The sequence below is a fragment of the Corvus moneduloides genome, chromosome 2, assembly GCF_009650955.1.
Source record: "Corvus moneduloides isolate bCorMon1 chromosome 2, bCorMon1.pri, whole genome shotgun sequence".
In the NCBI taxonomy this organism is placed as follows: domain Eukaryota; kingdom Metazoa; phylum Chordata; class Aves; order Passeriformes; family Corvidae; genus Corvus; species Corvus moneduloides.
The window spans coordinates 4,333,538-4,349,575 of record NC_045477.1 but is presented as its reverse complement, the minus strand read 5'-3'; the positions used below and the strand labels follow the sequence as shown (position 1 = coordinate 4,349,575).

Sequence of the window (16,038 nt, the reverse complement as noted above, 5' to 3'; positions counted from 1 at the left end):
TTTCATAAATTAGTTCCCATCAGAGATATATTGTTGACTCCTGGACAGCAAACAGGGAGTGTTGGAGAAAACACTTAATAAACATCAGCTTGGCAGCAAGAAGAGAGTAAACACGGTTGCTGAATTGTTTTGTTTCAGTCTGTGGGGGGAAATGAGCCAAAAGAACTTCAGGTAGCAGTTAGGATCTGACTGGTAAGCACTGATGAGAGACTGCTGAGGAAATAAGGGAAAAAAATAATCTCATGCAGCGTATATTGCTTTTGGGATTGAAGCACAATGTTCAGGCCATACATATGGCAAAGTAGCCTTCTTCTTGGGGATACACTGTGCTGCTGCAAACACTCCCCTTCTGAGAATTGCTGGGGCTTAAGGGTCATCCCCTTGATCCTCCCTCTCTCAGGAAAGAGGCAAAAAGATTAAAAAAAAAACCCCAAACCTATAGAAATAAAGAAACAAACTCCAGAAACTGCTCCTGGAGGAAAATGGACACACATGCAGGAGTAGGGTAGATGTATCCCATGCCTGTGGGCAGCATGAGGTGGCAGAAAGGCAAAGTTTTCTGCCACTGAGGCTCTGAGAAGTGAAAATATGGGAAGAATGTGGCTGCTTGTTTTGCCAGAGATCACCCTCAAGATGCAGATGTTCCTTAACGAGAGGCAGTAAAACTGATTGTTCTACTTTCAGAATTGTTGATGTAGTAAGGGGATTTAGGGATGAAATTAATTCCGTGATTGTCCTGTCCAGGGCAAAATGATGAAAGGAAAGAATCCCTGATTTAGAGGCTTTGGAAATGGGGAATGCACAGAGTCAGGGAAGTGTGTGGTTTTTCTTTGTCGTTCTTGTCACTCTTTCAAACGAAATGTCTGATTGTACAAAGAAAGTGTGTAGCCAACACAGCTGTAGAGCAAAGAGAAGCCTGAGTTTTGTAAATTGAAGGAAGAGCAGGAAAGACCCATGTACCAAATAGAGTAGTCTGTTCAAGCCTGGTATTAAGAGGCTGTTTTATATGGGAAAATACACCTGCCTTTGGTGGAGTATGGTCTTGTCAGAATCCCACACTATTTTAAAATACTCCTTCCGATGAATAGGCAGTGGACAGAGACAGTAAGACACTGGACAAGTCTCAGGAGTGGAATTTGGTCTTCAGTCTTTTGCCATTTTAGTGGAAACTGTCCAGCTCTGCTCTCAAAAGCTGCAAACTTTGTACAGGTCCCATGCCCTATTTGTGAATGGATTCTTGGACACCCAAGGAGACCTCATATCACATGACAGCTGTGTTCATGCAGTTGTTTAGATGACCTGTACTTTTAATGAACTGCACTTTACCTTAATGAAAAATAACAAGTGCTTGTTCTGTAATGAGAAGAAGAGGCACTTGCTCTATTCTGAGATCTGCAAACTGGAATCATAACTCTCAGTCTCTGCTCTCCTCCCCCTTCATCCTGTTGGGAAATGTAAATGGATATCTTACTCTGGAAACTTGGTTTGTCATTTGTGTTAATATAAGCAGGACAAAAAACTTTCCTTAATTCTAACATTAATTTTGTAAGTCACCATGATACAAATGGTAAGTGCTCTGCACTGAGTCTGTTACCATAGAAAAGCTAAATGCTGCCTATTCCTGTGCTGCTGTACTGCATTCACACTCTCACAGTCATGGATGTGGTTAATTGCTTTTTGTGATTTGCCGGTTGTTTATAAGAAGTGAGTGCCTCTTAGGAGACTTATTAATGTTTTCTTCTTTGTATTTCATTCTCTGATTAGGAGAATAAAAAAATACATGCCATGTAAACCTACACTTCCCATCCCACATTGCATCTCTTCTCGCTGCAGCTGATTTACAGATTGAAAAGTGCTAGTGTGTGCTGTGGTCTTTCATCTCCATGTTTAAAATGGCCTTTAGGTGTGATCAGATTTTCTGCAAAATTCCATACTCTGAAGCATTTCTTCATCCCTGGTATTCTCCTGTTCTTGTTTTTATAATAGTGGTTGTCAGTCTGCTTCGCTCTGTGATCTGTGGTGGAGAGGGGTCTGCAGTTCCAGATTGCACTTACCAGAAGGGATGTTTTATTTTGCTGACTAAAAGAAGGCATCTCATTTTCTGATACCAGGTGGTGTACTCACCTTTGCTTCTTTTCCTTGCTTGCTTGTTTGCAAACTGTTCTAGTGAGCTGATGCACTGTTACCATGTGCTGGGTTTTGTCCAGGAAAGATAAGCATGGCAGACTTTTAATAGGCTACAGATAATTTTAAAGAAATAATTTTACTGATAGCAGAGAGACAATGCTCCACGTTTAAAACACAGGAACTGGTCAGCAACTTGCCCAATTCAAGCAAAGTGTATTATCTTGTTTTTATTCTTCTCCAAAGAGGGATCCTTTTGGAATTTATTACTGGCAAATGCTTAGGAGATTAACCTGTTTTCTTAATGGTAATTTATAGTGATATTATAATCTGCTCTGTGTAATGCTCCATTCCCCAGAGGAAATAAAAACAGGTCCAGCATGAGGAAACCCTGTTGCTGTGGATTTGCCCCCACTGATATTCACGCCCATCAATGGCAGTGTTTTTGATTCTCCTCTGCAGGAGTTCCTCCTGGAGTCTCCACGTGTGTGGGCTAGACTATTTCTGGAAATATGCCCTAGGAGAGAGGGGTAGTGCTTAGATTTTCAGTGTGCTTGGGCAAGGCCTTCCATGGTATATTTATGACATCAGATGGGTGAAGGTGGTGGAATATGTCAATGTATCCAGCTCTTTTTTTTTTTTTTTTTTTTTTGACTAAAGCTGGTTTTAGCAGGGATAGTCAAAGGAACATTCAGCATGTTTTGGAAATCCTCCATGAAGCAGTCTTTTCAGCAGCACAGCCTAGTGGTAAAGTTGTTGCTACAGACAGGAGTAATAAAGCAGTGAGGTGCTGACAGCTCAAGGAAAACACCATCTAATTTCTTGTGTCTCTGTTAAAAACTCCCTGGTCCTGGAGGGAGGGACATCCATCTGCAGCTTGGCCAGAGGCGTGCCAGTCATTCTGCAAAGCCAGATCTCTGGAGTAGGGCTTCTCAGCGCTCCCTTTTCCAACTGGAAAAGAAATTCACAAAGCAATTTTTACTTGTTTATTTTTAATGGACTCCTTTGACTTCCTTGAGGTCAGCACACAAAATCAACACGTTTCTACATTAGCATGACATGGTGTAACCACAGGTCCCCTACAGAGCTCTTGGTGGATAAACTCAGCAACCATCCTCTCTCTCCCCATTCCATGTCTCCTGCTTAGTGGGGATAACAGCCAGTGGTTTCAGCTAAGGGTTGTATTAACATCTAAAACACGTCTTTCTCTGCAGTATCTGGAAACAATGGGAACTAGAATTAGCAGGGAAGACAGTATATAAATGTTATTCTTTTATAGCTGAGGAAAATGGTTGGAAATGAGTTATCTCTGATGGATGTGCAGGTAGCCAGACATGCAGAAATGTGGTAACATATTTATCACACAGCCTGCAGTATAGTTTGCTTTTTATTTCATTTGCCGCTACTGTTGGGCCTGTGCTTGGGTGGGGAAAGAAGAGGATCTGGAGGCTCCTGGTTTTTTTCTCATATATAATTTAATCAGTGGGCTGGGTGAGACTAGGGAACTTAACCAGACTGGCTCAGGAACTCGGATTTATCTCCACGTGGAATAAATTCTCATTAGAGTTATTGTTTTGTTTTCCTTTTCCCACCCAAATGATAGTGAAAATTAATGGAACCCGTTACAGGTCTTATTAACTGCAGCTCATGTTTACTGTGTCTAGAAATGCCACCCTGGGAATACACCAGAAGCACTGTCAGACTGTCCCTGGGCCAGGCTGCAAATGATCTTCCATAAGTTTGCTGAACAGGAGAGGATTAAACTATTAAACAGCTGAATGAGGTGGATGGTAGGGTTGAAAGCCTTTGATCTTAGGCCACCAAATTCAGTCTAGCAGTGGGAGTTAGCTGTCCAGCAGTAACCTCCACCTGGAAATCATTTGCATCTGAGAATTATTTCTTGGCCCAGGTGAAGTTAGTTGGGAATCGCAGGGAGCTTCTGAGAAGGTAGATGCCCACATCACAGAATTATTGTCCCAGGGTGCTAATAGTCTCAGCAGACACCGTGTTGGGCTTGGTTTTATCCCTGCATTTGTCTTACTTGGGAAGAAGCCTCCTCCTAGGAGACAGAAATTATTCCTGCATCTGTTAGATGGGGTGTTTCCATTTCCTAAACTTTCAAGTTCAAATCTCTGATTTTCTAGATAAGGAAAAATAAATGTATGCTATCAGTTTTAATAATGACTGAACTTGCTGATGGCTTGAAAAGGATAAACTTGACTGTGCCTAAATCAATCTAAGATGTGTCCGCAATATTGCCCAGTTTTAAGCCCCTAAGAAATCTTACCATCATTTCTAGCTGCCGTGTGCAAGTTATTGCTTAAGCAACACTTTGTTAATAAAATGTTTTGCAATTCAACCTTCTATTGAACAGGTAGGGCAGGCTAAATGAGATAAAGATAAAATTAGAGTTGGTGGAATGATGCTGGATCTTAGACATGCACATACCTTGTAAATTTAGGATGAATTAAATAGCTGCAGAGCTTAGTAAATAGAAGAAAAAAAAAGGAGAGGGGGAAAATTGTTTTTTCTGGTACTGGGAAATATCAAAACAGGAGTTCAGTTTTAGTTTGGGCTTGTACTGTCACATTGTCCTGTTCAGAAGGAAGTGTGTGTGTGGACAAAATGCTGGCAGCTCACAGAGCCAGAATTGATGTTAATGGTTGGGAAGACAGGGCAATGTAGCCAGTTAACAAAAGAGCTTGGATCTGTGCAGAAGATGATTTTGAGCAGATACACACATACAGAGAGCAAGATTAATTTAGAGACCTTTGTCATTAAAGCAGATTTTTGTATGGTTTTGTGTGGGATTTAAGGGGGATTAAATGTTTGACATCACTTTGCCTGCACAGGCTATGTTGAAGAGGTTACTGAGCGGGTGATGGAGAATTTAAAAACGCGCCTTTGCTGAAAGAGTGGCAGCAATGGCTCAGAGGAAAGCAGCCTGGCCAAGCAAACTGCCCTGCCTACCACAGTGCTGAAAACAAGGTGCTTCTGGTTGGACAGCAGATGCTGCAGGGATGTAGAGCTGAGGGAATATTTATGATTTGCCAAAATATGAGGGGAACTTGGCGAGGACATCAGAACTGGGATGCCCCTGTCTTCTCTCTTCAGTGATGCCTTGCTTCTCGTGCATCTTTTGTGTGCTATGCTGTTTCTAAACGGTAAAAACACTAAAAATAAGAAGTCAGCCAGGTGGATTGGGTGATCAGGTGCATTTCTCTTTTGGAAGAGATGGTCCTGGTCATGAAACTTCTGTTCCTCACCTGCCTGTGGCCAACAGCAGTGCTACACAGTTCTCACAGTCAGCATCACCGTCTTCACCGTCGGCAACAAATGTCATTCTCAAGAAAACATAACAGGTAAGAAATAGACTTTATCTGTCTGTGTTCATCTGGTAAACTTCATGCTGTCAGCTACCTTTCAACACACCACTTTGGTTCACTGTCCTGTTCTTCCAGTTTCTGGCTGTATAGAATGCATAGTTTTGATAGGGTGTTCCCAACAAAGAAATGGTGAACTGTTAATTAATTTTTCATAACCAGACATTTCATATTGTGATTTCATGAATGTTTCATATATATGCAGTTATGTACCCACTCACACCCACATGCAGCTCTTTTACCTGGTGTGATACAAGGCTACCAGACTATTGCTGTGATGTTTCAAGTATTCTTGCTCTGTAACTCCCATCATAAGAAGCAGAAATGCCTTCCAAAGTCCCGTGCCAGTGTCACAAAGTGACTTCCATTACCTAAACTGCAGGGTGGCTCCACTATAAAGATACAGAAGACTTTTTAATGGCACTAAATGAGGTGAATGACACCTTATTTGTAGTGATGACACAGAGTGTTCCCTTTCTGGAATATACTTAATGCTTTTAGACATTGAAGATTGTCTCTGTTCTTAGTCTTTCCAGTTGTGTAGCTGGTTGAAAATGAATACAGAGGTTTTTACCTGTACGTTTCTGGGCAAAGTGTCAGTGCTTTTCCCCTATGAAGGCAGCTCACATCTGCCATGTCAGGTCTCTCAACCTGTTTCCAGATTAATCTAATACTGTGTAAACAGACCAATGGCTGCCAGTGATAATTCAAGAAAAATTCTCTTTCTTGGAAATAACTAGCTCCATTTAAGGAAGGAGAAGAGATATAACTTAGATTTTTCAATGTGCTTGCCCCCCCCCCCCCCTAAAATGAGCAGTGTACAAATAGTTTATTTGCACAATATCACATGTTGAAGAAAAGTTAACATATCTGGGCTCCTCTGATGTGTTTTCTGGGCTCCTCTGATGTGTTTAAGCTGTGTTTTTTTTTCCTCGAGTTGCATGCTTTGCAGCAGGTGTACAGCTGTTAACCTCGTGTATCACTTCTCATGCAGTGCTCCAGCAGTGAAATGTCTCTGGAACCCTGCATGTCTTGATAAAATCCTGTTTAGCAATGCAAGGTAACGGGTGACACAACAGAGGTGCCCAGAGGTGCTGTGGCACTCGGTACTTCTGAGTTTCTGTTCGAAGTTATGGGTCCAAGTTTGGTGCAAGCCAAAAGCTCATGAAAAGAATGGCTCTTCAGCAGGCTGTTTCAAACAGAGTGCTGGTGCACAGTTATTTGTAACAGCAAAGGAAAATAAACAGAACTAGCCCCAGGATCAACATAAAGTTTAATCTGGTGCTTTGCTAGTCTCAGGAAGCAGTTAAGAATCTAATGGAAACAGAATAAAATACCTTGTTAGTGGTAGTGGCAAGGAAGGTCTCTTTTAAGCTCAGCTGGTACACTTTTGTCTGTGCTAAGAGAGGAGCATATGCTGCTGTTGTTTGCATTTATCCTGTTCTGCCATAGCTGAGAGCAGTTGCTCCATCATTGGCATAAAAAAATCACAAAGCAAGAGGAAAACCTGGTGGTAGGAGACAGGAAATTTTGTGGTATCCTGCTGAACATCCTCGTGCAATATCAGTGTTAGCACAGTGTCCTCTCCATCGTCACAAATCTCTGCTGGTACATGCAATGGATCCATGTGACAGTCCTGTGAGACAGGCACAAGTGTGTTATCAGAAAGAGAGAATAGGAACAAGGAGGAATGCCAGCACTGCATTCTCATCTGGTGCTGCCTGGTGTGGCAGTTTTCTTTACGTAAGGCATCCTTTGGCATCCCACATCCTCATTTCCCAGGTGCTGGTGATTTTGAACCAGGAAGAAGACTGCAGAATCTGAGCCACAGGGGATCCTAAAGCTTAACAGCTGCAAATCAGCTTTTCTCTGCAGAGGATCCAAATGTGTTTAATTTCTCTTCGCTTCATTCTCTGCTTTTGTTCTAAAGGCTGCATTATCCTCCGATACATTGCAACAGGGTCTGACTTTCCACCTTTTTCTCTCTGGGGAAAAATCTTTCAGCCAGCACTAGGGTTATCAAGGACACAGCTGACAGATGGCCTTGGTTAAATGGGTGGCCTTTTAAAAAGAATCCCATGTGAAAATGTTACTTAACCTACAAGTTCCACTGTTTTAATAGAGTAACCCAATTCTCCCTCCAAAGCTATTTGTCTGCATTCTCCTGTAAAGAAGATTTTAAAGCATTAACCAAAAGTACATGAGAAAGCGATTATTGTCATGGTCCATTTCCTATAGCAAAGAACAAAACATTTGATTGTCAAAATATTAGGTTTTTTGACAGTACATACTGCTGATGTTACTGAACAATTAGAAATGCATTTTCACGTGTGTGAGAGAGAACTGTACAATTTTGATTATTTCATTTATCTGGGCTTCAAGACTTGATAAATGTATGAAAACATCTAAGAGGTCACACTGCTGGATAACCCCACAGACTCCCCTTGGAATAAGATTTCTGTAACTTCTACCTTTTGGATACCTTTGATTTAGTAGTAGCCAGAGTATCTTGGGGACACAGCACTGGGAAGAAACTTATGGCCATGACATCCAGGGTATTCTTTTCATAAAAGGAACCTTAATAGTGTTCTTTTTATAAACTTACCTAGTTTCATTCTGCATATGAAAGGGTGCTAGGGAAAAAAACCTTTCTCTAGTTTCCTACAAGGACTTTTACCATATCATTAGCAGAGCTCTGAAACAGAAGAACAGGCAAGAAGGATCTTTCCAGGGATCCCCGTACTATACTGAGTTTATAACAAGGGCTTGCAAGCACAAGCTTGGATGAATAAGGACAGGGCAAACAAGATATTGTCCCCTAATATTCACAGCTGTATCAAGTCACCAAATTCCCCCAGCAACATCCTGTGTTGGATGTAATTTTTGCAGATTTAGTGATCTTCAGTGGATTTCTTTTCCATGAACTTGTCCGATTCCTCCTTGAACCAGCATAAACTTTGGATAGCCTGGTAAGTAAAGACAACCAGATGGGACACGAACCACATCAATCCCACGAATGCCATTGGTTTATGGAGCTACACTGATGGCATTAAGTGATTAAATGCTTTAACCAAAAATGGTCTAAGTACCCTTGAGCAGACCTTTTACCTTTCATTTGCTAATGGTTTTCAAGGCTAGGTAGGAGCAGCTAAATTTGTCTTTAAAATCCCGACACATCTTTGTCCATTGTTAATTAATTCAGAATTAGCTGCTTTGGTTTTGTAGGCAGTGACTAACTGCTCTTTGAGAGCTCTGGCAAATGCCAAGGTCCATGCAACAGCATTGGGTGGGGAAGTGTCAAAACAGTATTCCTCACTCTTTTTCAGCCAAGAAGTTAGTGCTCCCATTAATTTAATATATAAGTACCAACAAGAGTGAATTCCCTGTGTGAGCTGAAACACTTCAAGTGCTTTTTATGACCTCTTTTGAATGTAATCATAGATTGCCATTTAATTTGCATAATGTAAAACCTTGCCTGGAATACAGTCATGGAAAGCACAGCTATAACTGAAAGCAGTAGTTTCTTGAGCATGTGCCTCACAGAGATCAATAAATAATTATCATTGCCCAGATCTGTACCAATACCAAGGCATCTGTCAGAGTTCCCTTTGTTACTACTACCTGAGAGATGTAAATAGAGATTTCCTTTCCTTAGGTGCATCTGTCTTCTAGTGGTTTCACCAAACCATCTGCTAATGGTTTCACCAAAAGGGCTGTCAAGCCCTGGACCAGGCTGCCCATAAAGGGGATTGATTCACCCACCAACTCTGGAGGTGTTTAAAAGATGTGTAGGTGTGGCACCTAGGGACATGGTTTAGCGGTGAACGTGGCAGGCCTGGGTGAATGGTTGGACTCGATGATCTCAAAGGTCTTTTCCAGCCTAAATGGTTCTGGAATTCTGTGTGGGCTTTTCCTCTCAAACACCACTGCCTGACATCTGCCATACCATGAATGTGTAGAATCAGTGGCTGTATTCAGACCCCTAGACTGTGGTGTGCTGCTCAGATCTGCACAATCAGGAGACCAGAGTGCCAGGCCACTGAAATATGATCTGTGTTTTTGCTGTGCTTCTGTAAGAGTGAAAAGTCTATCTTAACTGATCTCAGGAAGCTTTTCTGAGACTCAGGCTAGTCCGATCTGTTTCTCCCGCTTTTTAATGGAATTGGTACCATGGGAAGGAGCACTCAAGAAAACACCTGCTGGTGATTTCACAATACTGTAGTGCTGATGAATAGTTAGATTTATTTGGAGTAAACAAATACATGCATGAAACTCCCTTTGAATCAACAGTTAAATAACTTCAGTGCTGCAGTGAGGAGAATTTAATTCTGTAACTCTTAGCCAGGGAGCAACATCTGGAGCCCAGATGCTGATGTTAAAGGAGTATCTGCTGGAGAACACTTCTTAGCTTTGGGCTGGGGGAGCAGCAAAAGGAGAAAAAATGTGAAGGAGAAGTGTATTATTTTTTTAATTATCTTAGAAAATTTTATTAAGGAATTTTATTAAGTTTTGGTGCCTTTACAGATGGAGTGTTACCAGTGTCCATGAAATTCCTTCCAAGTACCATAAAAATATATCTCTGCATATAAACCTATTTTCCTTTTCAGTAAAGGTTTATATTCTGCCAAAGGAAGGATTGAAGGTATTGAAGAAAAGACACAACATGTTTGTAATAAAAATGCTATTCTGATTCCTACAAGATCTTGCCTATGTTGAACAACCACTTTTGATAGCAGCTAGAAATAATTATACAATTCCACTACTTGTATATAAAACATCAGCTTGAATAGGCTGTTCAAGTAAGTGGGCACAAAAGATGTTTTTCATACAGGTGCTGTGTCTGTTTATTTTGTCTTCATCTGGGAAAATAGAAAGAATATAAAAATCCCATAAGGTCTCTTCCCAGTGGCTTATTAAGTCGAAAATTCTTGCCCTGGTAGCTCATGTTTTCCCTCTCTTGTCCAGGGAATGTCTTCCTCAGTCATAGACTTGCTTCTTGTGAGAAGTTGTAATAGATGAATCAGAGTTCCAGCCTGCTTCTTCAAGTGAAGTCATCGGAGCATCCAACAGGCATTTTCCTTGGCACATCAGATGACAAATAACCTCATGCTTCCCAGCTGTATTAGCTGTGCCATGGCATTATGAACATAATTCATCATTTTCTCCTCTCCCCGATCCCAAGCAGCAGAATTTCCTCATGTAGAGCATTGCAGCTGTTCAGTTCTGCTGCCCATTCTGCCCTGATACAGGCTTGCTCTGTGGTGATTTTAATTCTCTGAAGCATGGGCTTTCATTTCAGCATCACATGATTTTCATGCTTAGAAAACTAAAGTCTGTATTTGAAGTGCCTCATGGACCTTCTGATTGCCCTGGTAATTTGATTCAGACAACAGTGCCAGACACATTCAAGAATACTAAGGTAAATTAATTTGTTCAAGCCCAACAGTTCTGAGTAGCCCAGCAGCCACCTCATCATTCCTGCAATGTAAAAGTAATTTCTTGGGCTTCTTTATTAAGAAAAAAAGGGAGGGAAGGAGAAAAATAAGCAAATAGAGGCATACACCTTATCCTAAGGTATTCCATACCTTCCCTTAAGCAGTGTTTGACTACAAGGCCAATCTTCAGAACAGATTTCTATCATTCAGTCGAAAGTAATAATTAGAGTTGCTGCCAGCAAAGTCCCAGAGCATCACAGAAGCCATGAAAGAAATTGTGTCTAGGGAGAGTCCCTTGCCTGTGGCAAAGCAGCTGTATTCAAGTCATTCCTGCAAATAAATGTCTGATCTGTTCTTAAACAGCCTGAGTGCAAGGAGTCTCAAAACCTGCTCAAGCAATATGTGCCCACGTTTCACTGTTCTCACCATGAGAACACTTCTGTGAGAAAGGTGTTCCTGATGTGTACAGTAGAACATAGAATCATGAGATCATCTCATTCCAACTCCTCCTGCCACGGGCAGGGACACTTTCCACTAAACCAGCTGTCTCAAAACCCCATCCTGCCTGGCCTTGGACACTTCCCGGCATGGGGCATCCACAGCTTCTCTGGGCAACCTGTGCCATGGCCTCACCACCCTCACAGGGAAGAATTTCTTCCTGATATCTAACCTAAACCTACTCTCTTTCCACTTAAAGCCAGTCCACCTGCAAGTCCCTAGATCCAGGATCATCATTTCTCAGTCCTTCTAAAAAATTATGGACTCATTTGAGCTCCTATGAAAAATCCCACATTTATAATAAAAGGAATAACTGTCTCTATAATATGGTTAATGTATGAAGTGGTTAAACCATGGATATGTGGTGTTATTTCCAAGTTTGATTTGCAAGTGTTTATGTGAATACTAACTTCAAACAGCTCTCTTCTCTTGTATAATGATAGCTACAATCTCTGAGGAGAGCAGAAGAGGATCTAGTCGTTCTTCCTGGGACTTCTTTTAAATAATTGGTGTTCTTCATGGACCTGGGCACCCTCCTACCTCAATTCCTAACGTTTCCCAATATATCTTTGTCCAGCTTTATTAGCACAGTTGTTACCCTTAACATTCCAGATTCAGCTGTCCAGTATTCTCAGGTCCCTATTTCCTGTGACTAGCACTGTGAATGTCAGGGCAGAAGAAATAAATTAAGTTTCTCACTTTTTCTTTTTTTTTTTTAAACACAGCAAACGAGAAATTAAAATGAGGAAACTTGACAGCACGAAAGTCCGGCCACTTAAATCTGAGCAACTTCTTCACATAGAGGACCATGACTTTGCACTGAGACCTGGATTTGGAGGTAAGCAGCACGTGTCTGCACTGTGCTGGTTAAGAGTGTATCCTCTCTCTGGAAGTTTACTTGAACTTTGTCACTTAAAATGGAATGACAGACTTAATGGAAGCACACCTCATTTGTTGTACTTGAGGAAGTAAAGAAAGAAGAAACACAGAAATGCTTGAAGGCAAAGGGCTTCATTGTTTTTAGTGTATCAATAGGAGAAACTGTTCAAATTGTCTGTTTTGCAGAACTAAGTGAAAACATTTTATTAGAATAAGGCTCTTTGAGAACAGTGATTAAGGTATCCTTCTAAACTGCACAGTCTAGTAGCAATTAGCAAATTACAAAGTCATCAGATTTATTTTGAGAGATTGAAACGATCCATCAGTTCCTAAATCTGTTTGCTGTGTACAAAATTTAAAAAAAAACCAACGACCCACAGGCCTTCAATTTACTATCGTGTTGTTTCTGTGCTCTTGGGCACTATGGTGATTATTTCTTCATTTAACTAAATTGCATCTGGATCAAGGGAGTAGTCAATGGGATGTTCACAGTTTAGATTCAATTTTGACTCTCCTTCATGGAAGGGAAAATGAGAAAGCTGCCCCACTAATAAGCTTTGTCTGAGCCTTTGCGTCACCAGTTCTGTTTTCATGATTCATGAAAATAGACTGAACCACTCTGGATTATGAGAGCAAAATAAAATATATGAGGACCAATAAATCAGTTGTGTAGACCAACACAGATTTGGGAGGCAAGCTGAGGTCTGGGGAGCTGCTCTTGTTGACACCAGCTGCTGGGATCTGGGGCCTGGTGATCATGCCAAGAGGGAAAATGGGTAAGGAGAACCTCTTTGGATGCACTGGGAAAATGTGAAAGGGTTTCTTGTTACTATAGAAATGTCATGTCAGATAGCAAAAACCTTGCCTGATTTTGAACAATAGTTGAGATACAATCTGTTTCTTCACAACAGAAGTTCAGATTACTTCTTGCCTAATACCTGTCTCATCTAATATCTGTTAGTCCGGACATCTTCTTGTTACCTCACAAGGAATTTAAATTTTTGAGTGTCACCTCAGAAAGGAAGTAGGATTTCCATGAGAGCAGACAGTGGTTTGGGATGTGCTTTATCTCTGGATCATCCCAGAAAACGGCACTGATGATGTGCATAAAAGCAGCTTTGAGAACATAGCCTGTGATCTGGCAATTGCAATTTTCCATGGGCAGTGAGGAACTTTTACACCCAGAAAATCTGTACCAGGCTTTTTTGCCTTGTCCTTTTATTTGCAGATGACTTGTCACAGAGCCCATTCAGTTCCTCTTGAAGCCAGCTGTAGTTTTTCCACTGACTTCAGTGCACAGGCCTCTCACTCATCATGTTGCCCTGGGTATGATTTCAGCTGTACTCCTGTCTTTCAGAAATAGCTTTCAGCAGGAGAGTGCCTCAGCTCTGCTTCTCCTCTGTCACCCACATGCCACAGTGGCACGGGAGGCACCTTTTCAGTCTAATACTTCATATGCTTCCAAATTTTCAGAACTCTCTTAATGTGTGGAATGTGAATCTCTCTTAGACTAAAACAGATCCATTGGCATTTTTACAGCACAGAGTGAAAAAAGTCAAAGTGAAATGAGAGTCAATCCCAAAGTTATACTCCATAGTTCCTGTTTTAGCATTGATTTCGGTGGTGTTGAGTATAAGGAATGGTTTGGTGTTCATAAGGCAGCAGCAGAGATTTAACACACAATTGTGACCATCAGTGGACAAATTTCTCTACTGAAACATGAATCTGAATAACATCCATGGGATTTTTTTATGACAGCACACATGGTGTGTGGGTTTCTCTGAAGAACACTGATGATTGTGTACAGCAGAAGGAAACTTACCTAGAGAAGGAGAAATTAGACATACCATTGCTACAGTCATTGCCACAGCAGTTACAGCATAACCCTTAACTGCATCAAGACTTAGAGCACTGTGGCTTTGTGCTGTTAACACAGGTGAAATTTTGGGTTTGTTTTCATCAAATTTAATGAAGCAGCTCAGCACTGTGACTTATGAAGGGCTTGTATCTGTCATGTGCCACATCACATGATTTATTCAGCTCAGTACAATGCATCAAATTGCAACAACAAAAAAAAACAGATTAGAAAAGCTGTATGAAAAACAAGTATTTATTCTTTACCTGTAGAAGAGGGGTGGGTTTTTTTCTCTCTCCTATACCCCCATTGTGATTTTCTGGGTATGTCAGGGAGTTGGAATGACCGATTCTGTTAATCTGGCTCCACTGTGCCCCTTTGCCTGAAAAGGTTAATCATCCTTTGCACCAGTTTAAGAGAAAAAGTAGCTGGAAAATTCATGCTGTTTTGAACTGCTGGAGATTCCTCAGTTCAGGGAACTCCTAAATCTAAGTCTGCCTTGTTTGTTTTTCATTTAACCCCACACATGCAGTGTAAATGAGCAGACCACGGGACCCAGAGATTTTGGTACTTACAGTTAAGTTACAAAGGAAAAACATGCTGAGTTTGATTTGCAAACTGAGCAAACATGCACAGGTAAAAACCTGGAGGAAATGAATGTAGAACTGTTGGATACTGATGCTACTAGCTGCAGTGTTAGTGGAAATAATTGTGGAGGTGAGAGATCCAGGTTTTGATCAAATGAACACAACTCTGCTGCTATTGATGCTATTTTGGCATTCTTCTGTTGATTCTTCTGTTGGCAGTGCCATTCCAGCTGCACGATCAGAATTTGACTCTTGACTGTAGATTTTAAAATTTAGTCCTGACATTGTCCATTTATTAGCAGATTAGAGATCAAAGCCAGAGAAACATAGAGCATTGAGATGAAGCAAACCCAGCAAACTGCTGGCAAGCTGATCCTGCTCTTTGGCTATAGAAATGTTACTTTGTCTGCAGTTCATTATACAATGAGGTTGAGTGAGGCAAACCAACAATGCGGTACACCCAAACTTTAAAAACCTAAACTTGACCTTTTTACATTGTACTTCCACCCTAAGCTAGGCTGTTGAGTTGTTGGTGGAAGTTGGTTGATGGTGGTGGTGGTTTTTTTCCTTTTCTGAATTTTTTGTTGTGGTTGTTGTTTGATTGTTGCCTTCTGTGTAATGTCATGGTCCTGTTTGGTTTGGAAGCAAGAAGGCAGCTTAAACTGGAGAGTGGAGAAAAAGTAAGAAATGAAATTATGCTGCCAGCACTTCTTGGAATGATTATCCTCAAGTTTTAAACTCAGGAAGAAAGGGTGAGCACAGACAATGAACAGAGACTTCTCAGCACACTCTGACTTGTAACAGCACAGATCTGAGGGCCACGATGCAGGCTGCCATAGCAGCCAAAACTGCATGTTGAGAGAGGTCTTAGATATGCTTTAAGATTACTTTCTATTCTATTATACATCTATTTATCTATATCCTTTTATTTTCTGAACTATCTTATTTCACAGTACTGTAGAAGTAACACATGCTGTTGTATGTATGTATATATGTGTATATATATTGTTTTTTTCTTTTACATCGTGTCTTAAGGGCCAGTAGTTTCATATGCTAACAGTGTGTTAGTTTAAGTTTTAAAATTTATTATCTCTTCTTTTTCAACCAATATAGAAGATAATAACATAAGCAAGCATGAGAGATGATGGAAAATAATTTAGCAGCATTTAGCTTGTCAAGAGGTAGCAGTCCTTCCTGAAAATTTGCATCCCAATCTGCAATTTAAAGTAATCTTAGTTCTGAATTTTCAGGGGATCAGGAATGCCATTAGATCACTC

General features: G+C 40.9%; 1 protein-coding gene across 2 annotated transcripts in view; it reads left to right on the top strand.

Moving 5' to 3' along the window:
* GABRR3 (gamma-aminobutyric acid type A receptor subunit rho3) overlaps nt 1–16,038 on the top strand; it is a 34,825-nt gene that overhangs the window by 2,018 nt on the left and 16,769 nt on the right. The window contains exons 1-3 of one of the 2 annotated variants that reach the window (XM_032095927.1): nt 2,002–2,111; nt 4,977–5,486; nt 12,166–12,278. In XM_032095927.1, the coding sequence (XP_031951818.1) occupies nt 5,359–5,486; nt 12,166–12,278 (241 nt within the window). In that variant the 5' untranslated portion in view covers nt 2,002–2,111; nt 4,977–5,358. Of the gene's footprint in view, nt 1–2,001; nt 2,112–4,976; nt 5,487–12,165; nt 12,279–16,038 lie in introns of those variants that run through there. The other variant, XM_032095917.1, reaches the window with a different exon arrangement.